The 14,266-nt window shown below is 44.7% G+C and overlaps 1 protein-coding gene across 1 annotated transcript in view; it reads right to left on the reverse strand.

The window, feature by feature from the left end:
- Positions 1–426: 426 nt before the first annotated feature.
- The window catches only part of LOC140198439 (uncharacterized), a 163,841-nt gene continuing 150,001 nt past the window's right edge, over positions 427–14,266 (reverse strand). Inside the window, exons 17-18 of the mRNA XM_072259529.1 lie at positions 6,858–6,904; positions 427–2,159 (exon numbers count right to left, since the gene is read on the reverse strand). Of these exons, the coding sequence (XP_072115630.1) occupies positions 2,082–2,159; positions 6,858–6,904 (125 nt within the window). The 3' untranslated portion in view covers positions 427–2,081. The remainder of the gene's footprint in view (positions 2,160–6,857; positions 6,905–14,266) is intronic.

The raw sequence follows: 14,266 nt of genomic DNA on the forward strand, positions 1-14,266 counted from the left end.
TACAAACCCAGTGATCTCGTCTACAACGTACCCCACGGAAACTCTGACCCTTTTGTTTCACCGAACCGCTCCATCCTCCTTGTAATTTAAAACCAACCTGTTTTCAAACTTTCCCACTTCTGACGTCCTCAATCTGAAACATTAATTCTGTTTCTCTTTCCACAGATGCTGCCTGAACTGCTGAGAGTTTCCAGCATTTTCTGGACCATGGTACTGTATTGGTCAGCACAACACTTTATGGTACCAGTGACCCGGGTTCAATTCCCACCACTGTCTGTAAGGAGTTCGTACACACTCCCTGTGACTGTGTGGGTTTCCTCGGATGCTCCACCGTCCTCCCACAGTCCAAAGGTGGGAGGTTAATCGGACATTGTAAATTATCCTATAATTAGGCTGATCCCATTCATGAATAGTAACCAACAGCAAAACAGAAGTGGCTTATTTAATCAGCAATGGTCATAAAAAGGCACCAGGCAACACGTTTAAAATACAAATGTACACATATACATACAGTATAGGATTAAAATATCCCCAAATCACCCTCCAGTACAACATTCAAACTCATAGAGTTTTATTGCAGTTTCACTGCTCACTGTACAGAAATGGGAGGGAGTTTGTGAGGAAATGCTGTACCTGGTATTGGCACTGGGGAAATCACAATCTTTATGGGATTTCTAAGGACAGCATTAGTGCAACAGCCAGAGCAGTTTTAATACTTGTACAAAATGGAAAGGATTTCTGGGCTTGGATTCACTGGTTTAGTCTGATACAACAACACAAAGGTGGGGTGGAGTCTACACACTGTCCTCAGTTTGACTAACAGCAGACAATTTGGACAGGAAAATGACAGATTTGACATGGATCCCACAATGATTGCAACTGAGATCAGTGTAGATGGACAACAAGGTCAGCATGGATTTGGTGGGCCGAAGGGCCTGTTTCTATGCTGTGTGACTCTGTGACCCTTCTCAGGATGGCCCAGGAGCAATAGCTCGATGTTTGTAGATTGATGAAGAAAATGCTCATCACTGATGTGTCACTCCGAGTTGGATGATGCCGGCCTCATTATTATGCTCAGGGTTAACGATCCGTGTATGAATGGGATTTATTGTCCTGAAACTGTAACCGGCTGATTTCATTGCAAATTCCAGTAAACAGGTGAACAAAGGAACTCCAGTTCCAACTGACTACTGCGAGGGTACAAAGGGTAACTCCTGTAACACCGACGTGATGGAAGAGCAATGCCGTGGCCGAGGGTGAAAATGGTGACATCGGGACGTTCTGTTTGATCTCTCTCAGCTGCCAGCTCTTCACCTCGCTGCTACGACAGGGGAAGTCAGCCTTGATGGCACAAACAAATACAAGCAATAGGAAGTGTTGTTGCTTCACAAACAGATTGGAAATGATGGGAAAGGAGAGGGACTCAGAGAGACCTTGTCATTCTGGTGGGGAACATTAACCACAAGAGGTGCTTGTTGTACAAGGGGGCCTTGGTGACCCTCCAGGTCTACAGCCAGGCAGCAGCAAGGAGTAAAGTGTGAGATGTGGTAGAAATCAGCAATGAATGATCCCAAGGCGAAGAATCTGAGAGGCAGTGATCTGGTCACAAAACAACAAATTTCATCTCATAACACAGTGACAATAAACCTGATTGTGGTTGTCTTCATCAGGCAAAGCAGTTGAACTGTGTGTGGGAGCCTGCATTTGATGTCCCAGATTGCAGTCAGGACTGTCTTCTGAAGCACATATTATGTAGTTATTGCACCTTCAAGAGATCTAAATCAGAGATAAATTCACAAGGTCTTGTGGACCGAGCCCCTCTGGGCTCCTCTTTCATGGTTCCTTAAAATGATTCCGGTACCAATGAGAATTTTGCCAGATTATCAGGATTGAATTTCTCACCGGAAGCTGAGAGCTGAAATGAGTGCAGTGTTGTTCTCACTCAGGGTAATACAAGTTACAGCTACAGAGCACCATGGTCCCACTGTTGGAGGGAAGGATTTTCCAGGCTCCAGTCTACAGCAGGGACACAGAACCTGCCCTCACAGTCACCTCTGGAACTGAAGACTGCCGTGTCCCTTCTAACTGACCGGATGATTTTCAGGTTCAGCTTCATGACCTGGGCCGAGAGGTTGTAATTCCGGCATTTCTCCAGGATCCTAAAATGGACAGAATGTGTTTGTTATACATGATGACAAATCTTCACTTTGTTCACTGAGATAAAGATGGGACAGACTGACAGGCAGTGGGGGGAGGGGTATGGGATGGGGCAGGGGAGGGCAGTGGGATGAGGGAGAGGCAGAGGTGACTAATTGGACATAACTGATGTTACAAAGGGTTCAGACAGAGACAACCACTTTCTGCAGAACCAGACACAGACTGATAGAAATGGTAAATAACCATAATGGTGTCCAAACAAGAATGTAATCAAACTCTAAGGGATACTGTCAATTAAATTAAAATTAACCAGATATTATCGACAGTAACAGAGGTCATGATTCCTGCTAACCCATGTGTCAATAAATGAGAGAGAGTGGCATTATAAATCAAAACCAGGTTTTGACTTGGAGCAAGAAGGCTGTGGGTGACCGGCTGATTTCTGGAGCTGAGGCAGATTTTACTACTCGGGGTAAAAGAGAGGAGAGACTGTGCAGGTGCCTGACGTCAGCCAGTAGAGCGAGACAGATTTAAAAAGATGACCACCATATACAGTGGGCAGAGGAGTGAGAGGAAGCAGTGTGATCGGGCTTTGGCTCAACGGGCTTAGGCAGTAACGGGACGAGGTGAAGTAGGTTTACTTGTGTTGGTTGCGGAAAGGAGGAAGTATGTGTCAGAGGCCAGTTTTCTGTGCTTGGTGTCAGATGTGGAAGGTCCCGGAGTCTCCCAGCCTCCCGGATGGCCTTCTCTGCACTAGGTGTGTCGAGCTGAAGCTCTTAAAGGACCAAGTTAGGGAACTGGAGATGCAGCTCAATGACCTTCTCCTGGTCAGGGAGAGCGAGGAGGTGATAGAGAGGAGTTATTGGCAGGTGGTCACACTGGGGCCACGGGAGACAGACAAGTGGGTCACAGTCAGGAGGGGGAAGGGGAAGAGTCAGGTACTAGAGAGCGCCCCTGTGGCTGTACCCCTTGACATTAAGTACTCCTGTTTGAATACTGTTGGGAGAGACGGCCTACCTGGGGGAAGCAACAGTGGCCGTGCCTCTGGCACAGAGTCTGGCCCTGTAGCTCAGAAGGGTAGTGAAAGGAAGAGGAAGGCAGTAGTGATAGGGGACTCTATAGTTGGGGGGTCAGACAGGCCATTTTGCGGATGCAGGAAGAAAACTCGGATGGTAGTTTGCCTCCCAGGTGCCAGGGTCTGGGATGTTTCAGCTCGCATCCAAAATATACCGCGTTGGGAGGGAGAACAGCCAGAGGTCGTGGTACATATTGGTACCAATGACATAGGTAGGAAAAGGGAAGAGGTCCTGAAAGGAGAATATAGGGAGTTAGGAAGGGAGTTGAGAAGCAGGACCATAAAGATAGTATCCTCAGGATTACTGCCTGTGCCATGCGACAGTGAGAATAGGAATAGAATGAGGTGGAGGGTAAATGCGTGGCTGAGGGATTGGAGCAGGGGGCAGGGATTCAGATTTCTGGATCATTGGGACCTCTTTTGTGGCAGGTGTGACCTGTACAAAAAGAACAGGTTGCACTTGAATCCCAAGGTGACCAATATCCTGGTGGGGAGGTTTGCTAAGGCTAGCTGGGAGAGTTTAAACTAGAATTGCTGGGGGGTGGCAACTGATCCGAAGAGACTGGGGAAGAAGAGGTTGGCTCACAAATAGAGAAAACTAGTAGACAGTGCAAGAGGGAGGACAGGCAGGTGATAGAGAAGGGACGCGCTCTGTTCGAAGAATTGAGATGTGTTTATTTTAATACAAGGAGTGTTGTGAACAAAGCGGATGAGCTTAGAGCGTGAAGCATAGAGCTTGGAGATATGATGTGGTGGCCATTACAGAGACTTGGATGACTCAGGGACAGGAATGCTTACTTCAAGTGCCGAGTTTTAGATGTTTCAGAAAGGATAAGGAGGGAGGCAAAAGAGGTGGGGGTGTGGCACTGTGGATCAGAGATAGTGTCATTGCTGCAGAAAAGGTGGATGCCATGGAAGAATTGTCTATGGAGTCTCTGTGGGTGGAGGTCGGGAACAGGAAGGGGTCAATATCTTTACTGCGTGATTTTTACAGGCCGCCCAATAGTAACAGGGATATCTAGGAATAGATAGGGAAACAGATCCTGGAAAAGTGTAATAATAGCAGAGTTGTCATGATGGGAGATTTTAATTTCCCAAATATCGATTGGCATCTCCCTAGAGCAATGGATATTGATGGGGAGGAGTTTGTTAGGTGTGTTCAGGATGGTTTCTTGACACAATATGTAGAAAAACCGACAAGAGAGGAGGCTGTAATTGATTTGGTATTGGGAAATGAACCTGGTCAGGTGTCAGATCTCTCAGTGGGATAGCATTTTGGAGATAGTGATCATAATTCTGTCTCCTTTACAATAGCATTGGAGAGAGATAGGACCAGACAAGTTAGAAAAGCGTTGAATTGGTGTAAGGGAAATTATGAGGCTATCAGGCAGGAAATTGTAACCTTAAATCGGAAGCAGACGTTCTCAGGGAAAAGTATGGAAGAAATGTGGCAAATGTTCAGGGGATATTTGTGTAGAATTCTGCATAGGTACATTCCAATGAGACAAGGAAGTTATGGTAGAGTACAGGAACCGTGGTGTACAAAGACTGTAATAAATCTAGACAAGAAGAAAAGATTACAAAAGGTTCAGAGAGCTAGGTAATGTTAGAGATCTAGAAGATTATAAGGCTAACAGGAAGGAGCTTAAGAAGGAAATTAGGAGAGCCAGAAGGGGCCATGAGAAGGCCTTGGTGTGCAGGATTAAAGAAAACCCAAAGGCATTCTACAAGTATGTGAAGAGCAAGAGGATAAGACGTGAAAGAACAGGACGTATCAAGTGTGACAGTGGGAAAGTGTGTATGGAACCAAAGGAAAAAGCAGAGGTACTTAATGAATCCGTTACTTCGGTATTCACTATGGAAAAGGATCTTGGTGATTGTAGTGATGACTTGCAGCAGAATGAAAAGCTTGAGCACATAGATTTTAAGAAAGAGGATGTGCTGGAGCTTTTGGAAAGCATCAAATTGGATAAGTCGCTGGGAATGGATGAGATGTACCCAATGCTGCTCTGGGAGGCGAGGGAGGAGATTGCTGAGCCTCTGGCAATGATATTTTCATCATCAATGGGGACGGGAGAGGTTCCAGAGCATTGGTGGTTTGTGGATGTTGTTCCTTTTTTCAAGAAAGGGAGTAGAGATAGCCCAGGAAATTATAGACCAGTGAGTCTCACCTCAGTGGTTGGTAAGTTGATGGAGAAGATCCTGAGAGGCAGGATTTATGAACATTTGGAGAGGTATAATATGATTAGGAATAGTCAGCATGGCTTTGTCAAGGGCAGGTTGTGCCTTACGAGCCTGACTGAATTTTTTGAGGATATGACTAAACACATTGATGAAGGAAGAGCTGTAGATGTAGTGTATATGGATTTCAGCAAGGCATTTGATAAGGTACCCTATGCAAGGCTTATTGAGAAAGTAAGGAGGCATGGGATCCAAGGGGACATTGCTTTGCGGATCCAGAACAGCTTGCCCACAGAAGGCAAAGAGTGTTTGTGGACAGGTCATATTCTGCATGGAGATTGGTGACCTTTGGAGTGCCTCAGGGATCTGTTCTGGGACCCTTACTCTTCGTGATTTTTATAAATGACCTGGATGAGGAAGTGGAGGGATGGGTTAGAAATTTGCTGATGGCACAAAGGTTGGGGGTGTTGTGGATAGTGTGGAGGGCTGTCAGAGGTTACAGCGGGGCATCGATGGGATGCAAATCTGGCCTGAGAAGTGGCAGATGGAGTTCAACCCAGATAAGTGTGAAGTGCTTCATTTTGGTAGAATATGACAGCAGAATATAGTATTAACAGTAAGACTCTTGGCAGTGTGGAGGATCAGAGGGATCTTGGGGTCCAAGTCCATAGGACACTCAAAGCTGCGACGCAGGTTGACTCTGTAATTAAGAAGGCATATGATGCATTGCCTTCATCAATCGTGGGATTGAGTTTAAGAGCTGAGAGGTAATGTTGCAGCTATATAGGACCCTGGTCAGACCTCACTTGGAGTACTGTGCTCATTTCTGGTCGCCTCACTACATGAAGGACGTGGAATCCATAGAAAGGGTGCAGAGGAGATTTACAAAGATGTTGCCTGGATTGGGGAGCATGCCTTATGAGAATAGGTTGAGTGAACTCGGCCTTTTCTCCTTGGAGCGACGGAGGATGAGAGGTGACCTGAGAGAGGTGTATAAGATGATTAGAGGCATTGATCGTGTGGATGGTCAGAGGTTTTTTCCCAGGGCTGAAATGGTTCCCACAAGAGGACACAGGTTTAAGGTGCTGGGGAGTAGGTACGGAAGAGATGTCAGGGGTAAGTTTTTTACTCAGAGAGTGGTGAGTGTATGGAATGGGCTGTCAGCAATGGTGGTGGAGGCGGATACAATAGGGTCTTTTAAGAGACTTTTAGATAGATACATGGAGCTTAGAAAAATAGAGGGCTATAGGTAAGCGTAGTAATTTCTAACGGAGGGACATGTTCGGCACAACTTCATAGTTTTTCTATATTTCTATGTCTATAAATAGAGCAGGAAGATTCCAATGACTTTATTCATGTGTGAACTGAGAGAGGGAGAAATAACAGTGAATTTACAAACTATTTAAACACAATAAAACTGCAGGAATTTATATGAACAAAATACCTGCTCTGTTTCACCACGGTTGTTCTCATTAGTTCTTTCGTTCCTGCCTGTAATGAATGAAATAATCCCTTATAAATTCTAGATGAATGATGCACATTGGTGAAGATTACTTGTTGCTATTTTAACCGGCCATGGACACCAATCTATTTTGTCCACATGAGGTCCATACCCTTCTAAACCATGTCTATTTAAATGAGGTTCTAAATCGTTCTTGTAATGCTAAACATGTCATCCTCTGTCAGTGTGTTCCAGATGTCAACCATTCTCTGTTTTAAAAACTAATCCCACACATCTCCTTCAAAACTCCTTCCTCTCAGTTTAAACCCGAAAGTTCTTTTTGATACCCCTATCGTATCATGGGAAATGATTTTCACTCTCTACCCCATCTATCTCTGAGGGGTTCACTTCTATGCTAACTGCTAAGGCTAATAAAATGGCTTCTCTGTAATGTTAACTGCTGAGGTAGTGGGTTCTCTGTAGCAGCATGTCTGGGTTATAAGCAGAGATAACGGGGCTTTGGAATTCAGTGTTAACCAATGGGAGGGAGGTTATTCTTTCTTGTCTGTCTAAAATCTATCGGTTTTTTGCGGGCTTTGGGCAGAAGGCGTGAGGGGAATGAAGAGAGGAGATGGGCTCGAGGAGTCGGTGGGCTACCCGACTCTCCGGGCTCTGGGCGGAAGCTCGGAGGTCGACAACGATCGGAGGATCAGCGCAGGGGAATCCGTGAGCTCCAACGATTTGTGCACGAACTGACAAACTGATTAATAAGTCTCTTGGTACATTTTATTTTATATTTTGTTTATCTACTAACCCCACAGTCAAATATAAAATCTTAGTCGTTTAACTGCATATTGCGTACCGTTTGTTATTCCGGGGTACTGATTTGAAACAGGGGACACGTTGTGCAGCATCCACCCAAATGAGAATTCCAAGGTTTGGTCGAGCAGGGGGGTCCTCAACCCCGAGGTCATCCCACACATCTCCTTCAAAACTCCCTCCTCTCAGCTTAAACCCAAAAGTTGTTTTTGATACCCCTGTCATACCATGGGAAATGATTTTCACTCTCTACCCCATCTATGCCTTTCACAACCTTGTATACTTATAAGGGTCACTCCTTAGCTACCTTCACTCCAGGGAAACCAAGCCCAGCCGATGCAATCTCTCCTCATAACCAAACTCCTCCAATCCAGCAACTTCCCGTCGCATCTCCTCTGCACTCTCTCCAGTGCAACTATATCCTTCCTATAGTGTTGTGACCAGAACTACACACAGTACTCCCAGTGTGGCCTATCCAGTGTTTTGTAAAGTTGCAATGTAGAATCATAGAGAATACAGCACAGGTACAGGCCCTTCAGCCCAACGAGTCCATGCTGACCACATTGTTCTCTGAGCTCGTACCAATTTACTGTATCTGTCCCATATCCCTCCAAGTACTGTCCCTGAATGTATCGATTTAAGTATTTCTTACATGAAAAGATTGTACTTCCCACAACCACTTCCTCTGACAGTTCGTTCCATCTACTCACCAACCTCTGTGTGAAAAAGTTGCTCCTCAGATCTCTGTTAAATCTTTCCACTTTCACCTGAAATCTCTGCCCACCCCTAGATTTGGGATCCCCTCCCTGGGGAAGGCTGATTCCATCCACCTTATCTATGTTTCTCATTATTTTAAACATTTCTGTAAGGTCTCCTTCCCCCATGTTCCAATCCATAAAGACTTAGCCTGGCCAACCTCTCCCTATAACTCTAGTCTTGGCAAAATTCCCCCATGTTCCAATCCATAAAGACATAGCCTGGCCAACCTCTCCCTATAATTCTAGTCTTGGCAAAATCCTCGTAAATCTTTTCTACACTTGGTTTAGTTTCATTACATGTTTCCTATATCAGGCTGAACAAAACTGTACACAGTCCAAATGTAGCCTTACCAGTGACTAATACAACTGCAGCATAATGCCCCAACTCCTTTGCTCAATGTCCTGACTGAAGATGGTCAGCATGCTAAATGCCCTTTTCACCACCCTGTCTACCTGTGACACCACTTTCAATGAACGATGTACTTGTACTCCGAGGTCTCTCTGTTTCATTGCACTCCCTGGTGCCCGAACATTCAGAGTACCAGTTGCAAACTAGTTCCATTTTCCAAAATGCATCTAATACCTTGTACTTATCTGTATCGAAATCTATTTGCCACTTCTCAACCCTCTTCCCTCAATGATCAGGATCACTGTTCAATCTACGATAACCATTTTCACTATCACCAACATCTCCTCATTTTGTGTCATCTGCATATTTGTTGACCAAGCCTTGTGTATTCACATTTAAATCATTCTATAATTAACAAATAACAAGGGTCCCCATACTGACCCATAGAGCACAGCACTAATCACTGACCTCCATTCCCAGAAATAACCCTTAAAAACCTTCCGATTCCTACCAAAAAACTCATTTTGAATTCACCCAAATTGCTCTCCCTGGATTCCATGGGAGCTAAACTGCCATGTGGGACCTAGAACGCTTTGGAAAGGTCAAAGAAGACAACATCCACTGACCTACTCTCACCAACAGTTTTAGTTACTTCTTCAAGTAATTCTCTGGCTTCTCCTTGTTACTCTACTTAAACAACGGAATGACAGTAGCTACATCCCAGTCTTTGGGAATTTCACCAGTGGCTAAAAATGAAGCAAATATCTCTTCAACAGCCTCCACAATTTCTTCTTTAGCTTCCAATGTATTCTGATGATATACTCAGTCAAGCCCTGAGAATTCATCCACATAAAAATGCACATTATCTAATTTAATCCCCTGTTTGATCCTGCCTAATTCCCACAAAATTAGCCCAGCCCCAGTTTTCAACCCTAACTTGGGGTCCCATGCTTGCTTTTCCATCACCATCTTAAAACTACAAGAACTGTGGTCACCAGAGCCAAAGTTCTCCCTGACTGCTCCCTCAGTTACTTGCCCTGCCTCATTCTCCAAGAGGAGGTCCAGTATTGCACCCTCTGTCTAGGTCTCTCTACTCAGGAAACTTTTCAAAGTTTAAATATCGTTCAGTGTCATTTCCTGTACACAAGTTTAAGGAGAACAAGATAATTATTACTCTGGATGCAATGCAGCACAAAAAATACAAACTATGAAGAACACATTATCAATAATAAAAATCACAAAATAACTATAAATACACACGACAGCTTACATGCATAGATTGATTGTCTATCCATAAAGTGACACTGGCTTGTACATAATGTCAGTGATGGGAAATTATAATGTAGTGGTGGAGTTAGCGGGTGGAGGTGTTGATCAGCCTCACCGCTTGGGGAAAGGAACTGTTTTTGAGTCTGGTGGTCCTGGCGTGGATGCTACGTAAACATGAGAAAGTCTGCAGATGCTGAAAGTCCAAAACGACACACACACAATGCTGGAGGAACTCAGCAGGTCAGGCAGCATCTTTGGAAATGAATAAACGGTTGACGTTTCAGGCTGAGAGCCTCCTTCAGGACTGAGAAAGAAGGGGGAAGATGTCAGAATAAAAAGGTGGGGGGAGGGGGAGGAGGCAAGCTGTAAGTTGACAGGTGAAGCCAGGTGGGCAGGAAAGGTAAAGGGCTGGAGAAGAAGTAATCTGATAGGAGATGAGAATGGACCACACCGTACTCTATATACAATATGTCATTAATTGCAGGTAGTTTGGTGCCAGTGATGGGTTGGTCAGTTTTAACTACCCATTGTGGAGCCTTCCTGTTCGCCACAGTGCAGTTTCCGTACCAAGCAGTGATGCAGCTTGTTAGGCTGCCCTCTACTGTGCATCTGTGGAATGACATGAGTGTGGATGTGCAAAGTCTCGCTCTCTCAGACTCCTCAGAAAAATGAGGCAGTGGTGAGCTTTCCTGCCGTGTAGGATGTGTTCTGGGACCATGAGAGTTGTGTGTGATGTTCACTCCCAGGAGTTTGAAATGATGTTCAGTCCATACAGCTTCACAGAATGAACCTCCAAAGATGTCATCTCTAATCACTGATGCTGTGTCCTCCGTGATCAAAAGGCAACATCCCCTCCTCATTTATCTGTACCTCTGTCCATAAGACCATAAGACCATAAAACATAGGAACAGAATTAGGCCATCTGGCCCATCGAGTCTACTCCGCCATTCAATCATGGCTAATCCTTTATTTTCCTCCTTCTTAACCCCAGTTCCCGGCCTTCTCCCCACAACATTTGATGTCATGTCTTATCAAGAACTTATTAATCTCTCCCTTAAATACACCCAACAACCAGGCCTCACAGCTGTATGTGGCATCAAATTCCACAAATTTACCACCCTTTGCTGAAGAAGTTTCTCCGCATCTCTATTTTGAAAGGGCGCCTCTCTATTCTGAGGCTGTGCCCTCATCCTAGACTCATGGGAAACATCCTTTCCACGTCTACTCCATCTAGGCCTTCTAACATTTGAAAGGTTTCAATGTGATTCCCCTCTTCCTTCTGAATTCCAGTGAGTACAGACCTGGAGATATCAAATATTCCTTGTGTGATAACCCTTTCACTCCTGGAATCATCCTCATGAACCTCCTCTGGACCCTCTCCAATGCCAGCACATCTTTTCTAAGATGAGGGGCCCAAAACTGTTCACAATACTCAAGCTGAGGCCTCAGCAGTGCCTTATAAAGCCTCAGCATCAAGTCCTTGCTCTTGTATTCTAGACCTCTTGAAATGAATGCTAAAATGGCATTTGCCTTCCTCACCACTGACTCTAACTGCAAGTTAACCTTTAGGATGTTCTGCACAAGGACTCCCAAGTCCCTTTGCATCTCAGATTTTGGGATTTTCTCCCCATTTAAAAAATAGTCTGCACATTTATTTCTACTGGCAAAGTGCATAACCATGCATTTTCCAACATTGTATTTCATTTGCCACTTTCTTGACCATTCTCCAAATTTGTCTAAGTCTTTCTGCATTCTACCCATTTCCTCAAAACTGCTTGCCTCTCCATCAATCTTCGTATCATCTGCAAACATGGCAACAAAGCTATCTATTCCATCATCTGAATAATTTATATACAGCATAAAAAGAAGTGGTCCCAACACCGCTAGTCACTGGCAGCCAACCAGAAAAGGATTTTTTATTCCCACTCACTACCTCCTACCAATCAGCCAATGCTCTAACCATGTTAGTATCTTTCCTGTAATACCATGGGCTCTTAAATTGGTAAGCAGCCTCATGTGTGGCACCTTGTCAAAGTCCTTCTGACAGTCCAAATAACAACTTCCACAGCATTCACTTTATCCTACTTGAAACATCCATCCTACTTGAAACTTCCTCAAAGAATTCGAACTGGCTCGCCAGGCAGGATTTTCCCTGAAGGAAACCATGCTGACTTTGTACTGTCTTGTCATGTGTCACCAAGTACTCCATCACCACATCCTTAACAATTGACTCTAACATCTTCCCAACCAGGCTAACTGGTCTATAATTTCCTTTCTGCTGCCTTCTTCCTTTCTTAAAGAGTGGAGTGACATTTGCAATTTTCCAGTCCTCTGGCACCATGCCAGAGTCCAATCATTTTTGAAAGATCACTTCTAATGCCATCACAATCTCTAATGCTATCTTTCAGAACTCTTGGGTGCAGTTCATCTGGTCTGGGTGACTTATGTAGCTTTAGGTCTCTCAGCTTTTTGAGCACCTTCTCTCTTGTAATAGTAACTGCACCCACTTCTCTTCCTTCACACACTACAACATCAGGCATACTGCTAGTGTCTTCCACAGTGAAGACTGATGCAAAATACTCATTTAGTTCATCAGCCATCTCCTTGTCCCCCATTATTATTTCTCCTGCCTCATCTTCTAGCGGTCCTATATCCAATCTCATCTCTCTTTTATTTTTAACATACTTGAAAAAACCTCTACTATCCACTTTGATATTATTTGCTAGCTTGCATTCATATTTCATCTTTTCCCTTCTAATTAATTTTTTTAGTTGCTCTCTCTAGGTTTTTAAAAGCTTCCCAATCCTCTATCTACTATCACGTCTGTATTCTGGAGCATTGAGCTGCCAGTCCTGCCCTTCTCTCAGCCATGTTTCTGTTATGGCTGTAACATCCCAGTCCACAGAGCCAATCCACATTCTGAGCTCACTCACGTTACCTCTTAATCCTCATGCTGTGAATTAAATGCAGTTTGACTGAGTATTCTTTTCTTTCCCTTCATCCTGATATCCTGAATACAAAACTTGCTCTTGCAGATTACTGCTTTATCCCGTGTGTTGTTCCTGCTCAGAGTTCCATCCCACCCCCAAATGTTCTTGCAAGGATATTGGCCCCTCTCTGGTTCAAGTGTAACCTGTCCCTCTTGTACAGGTTGATTCCGTCCCCAGAAGAGATCCCAAGAACCTGAACCTCTCCCCCTGCTCCGGCACCTCAGCCACGAATTCATCCGGCCTATCTTTCTATTTCTGACCTTGCTTGTTGTCCCAAATTATAAATATCAGCATGCCATGTATGTTCTTCTCCACAATATCAACCGATGTTCCTTCTTAGAGATCTATGAACTTGGAGCTATGGTTAACTTCCACCCTGCCCTTAAATTCACTTTGTCCATTTCTGACACATCTCTCTCTCTCTCTCTCCTTTCTTGATCTTTGTCTCCATGTCTGGGGATAAGCTGTCTATTGTTATCTTTTGTAAACCTACTGAATCCCACAGCTATCTTGACTGTACCTCCTCCCAACCTCTCTCCTGTAAAAATGCCATTCCCTTCCATCAGTTCCTTTGTGTCTGTGTGGTGAGGCTTTCTTTTCTGGGAAATCAGAAATGTCCTACTTCTTCAAGGAACAGCGTTTCCCTTCCTCCACTATTGACGCTTCCCTCAATCGCATCTCCTCCATTCACAGGCATCTGCCCTCCACACATCATTCCGGTGCCTTAACACTGACCGAGTTCCTCTTGACTTCACCTACCACCCACGGGACTCTGTATACTTAACACTGACTGAGTTCCTCTTGTCTTCACCTACCACCCACAGGACTCTGCATCCTTAACACTGACCGAGTTCCTCTCGTCTTCACCTACCACCCACGGGACTCTGTATCCTTAACACTGACCGAGTTCCTCTTTTCTTCAGCTACCACCCATGGGACTCTGCATCATAGAACACAGAACATGGAATAGTACAGCACATTACAGGCCCAGGTTGTGCCGACCCTCAAACCCTGCCTCCCATATAAGCCCCCACCTTAAATTCCTCCATTTACCTGCCTAGTAGTCTCTTAAACTTCACTAGTGTATCTGCCTCCACCACTGACTCAGGCAGTGCATTCCACGCACCAACCACTCTCTGAGTAAAAAACCTTCCTCTGATATCACCGTTAAACTTCCCACTCCTTAACTTAAAGCCATGTCCTCTTGTATTGAGCAGTGGTGCCCTG

This window comes from Mobula birostris, chromosome 5 (genome assembly GCF_030028105.1).
Source record: "Mobula birostris isolate sMobBir1 chromosome 5, sMobBir1.hap1, whole genome shotgun sequence".
NCBI lineage: Eukaryota > Metazoa > Chordata > Chondrichthyes > Myliobatiformes > Myliobatidae > Mobula > Mobula birostris.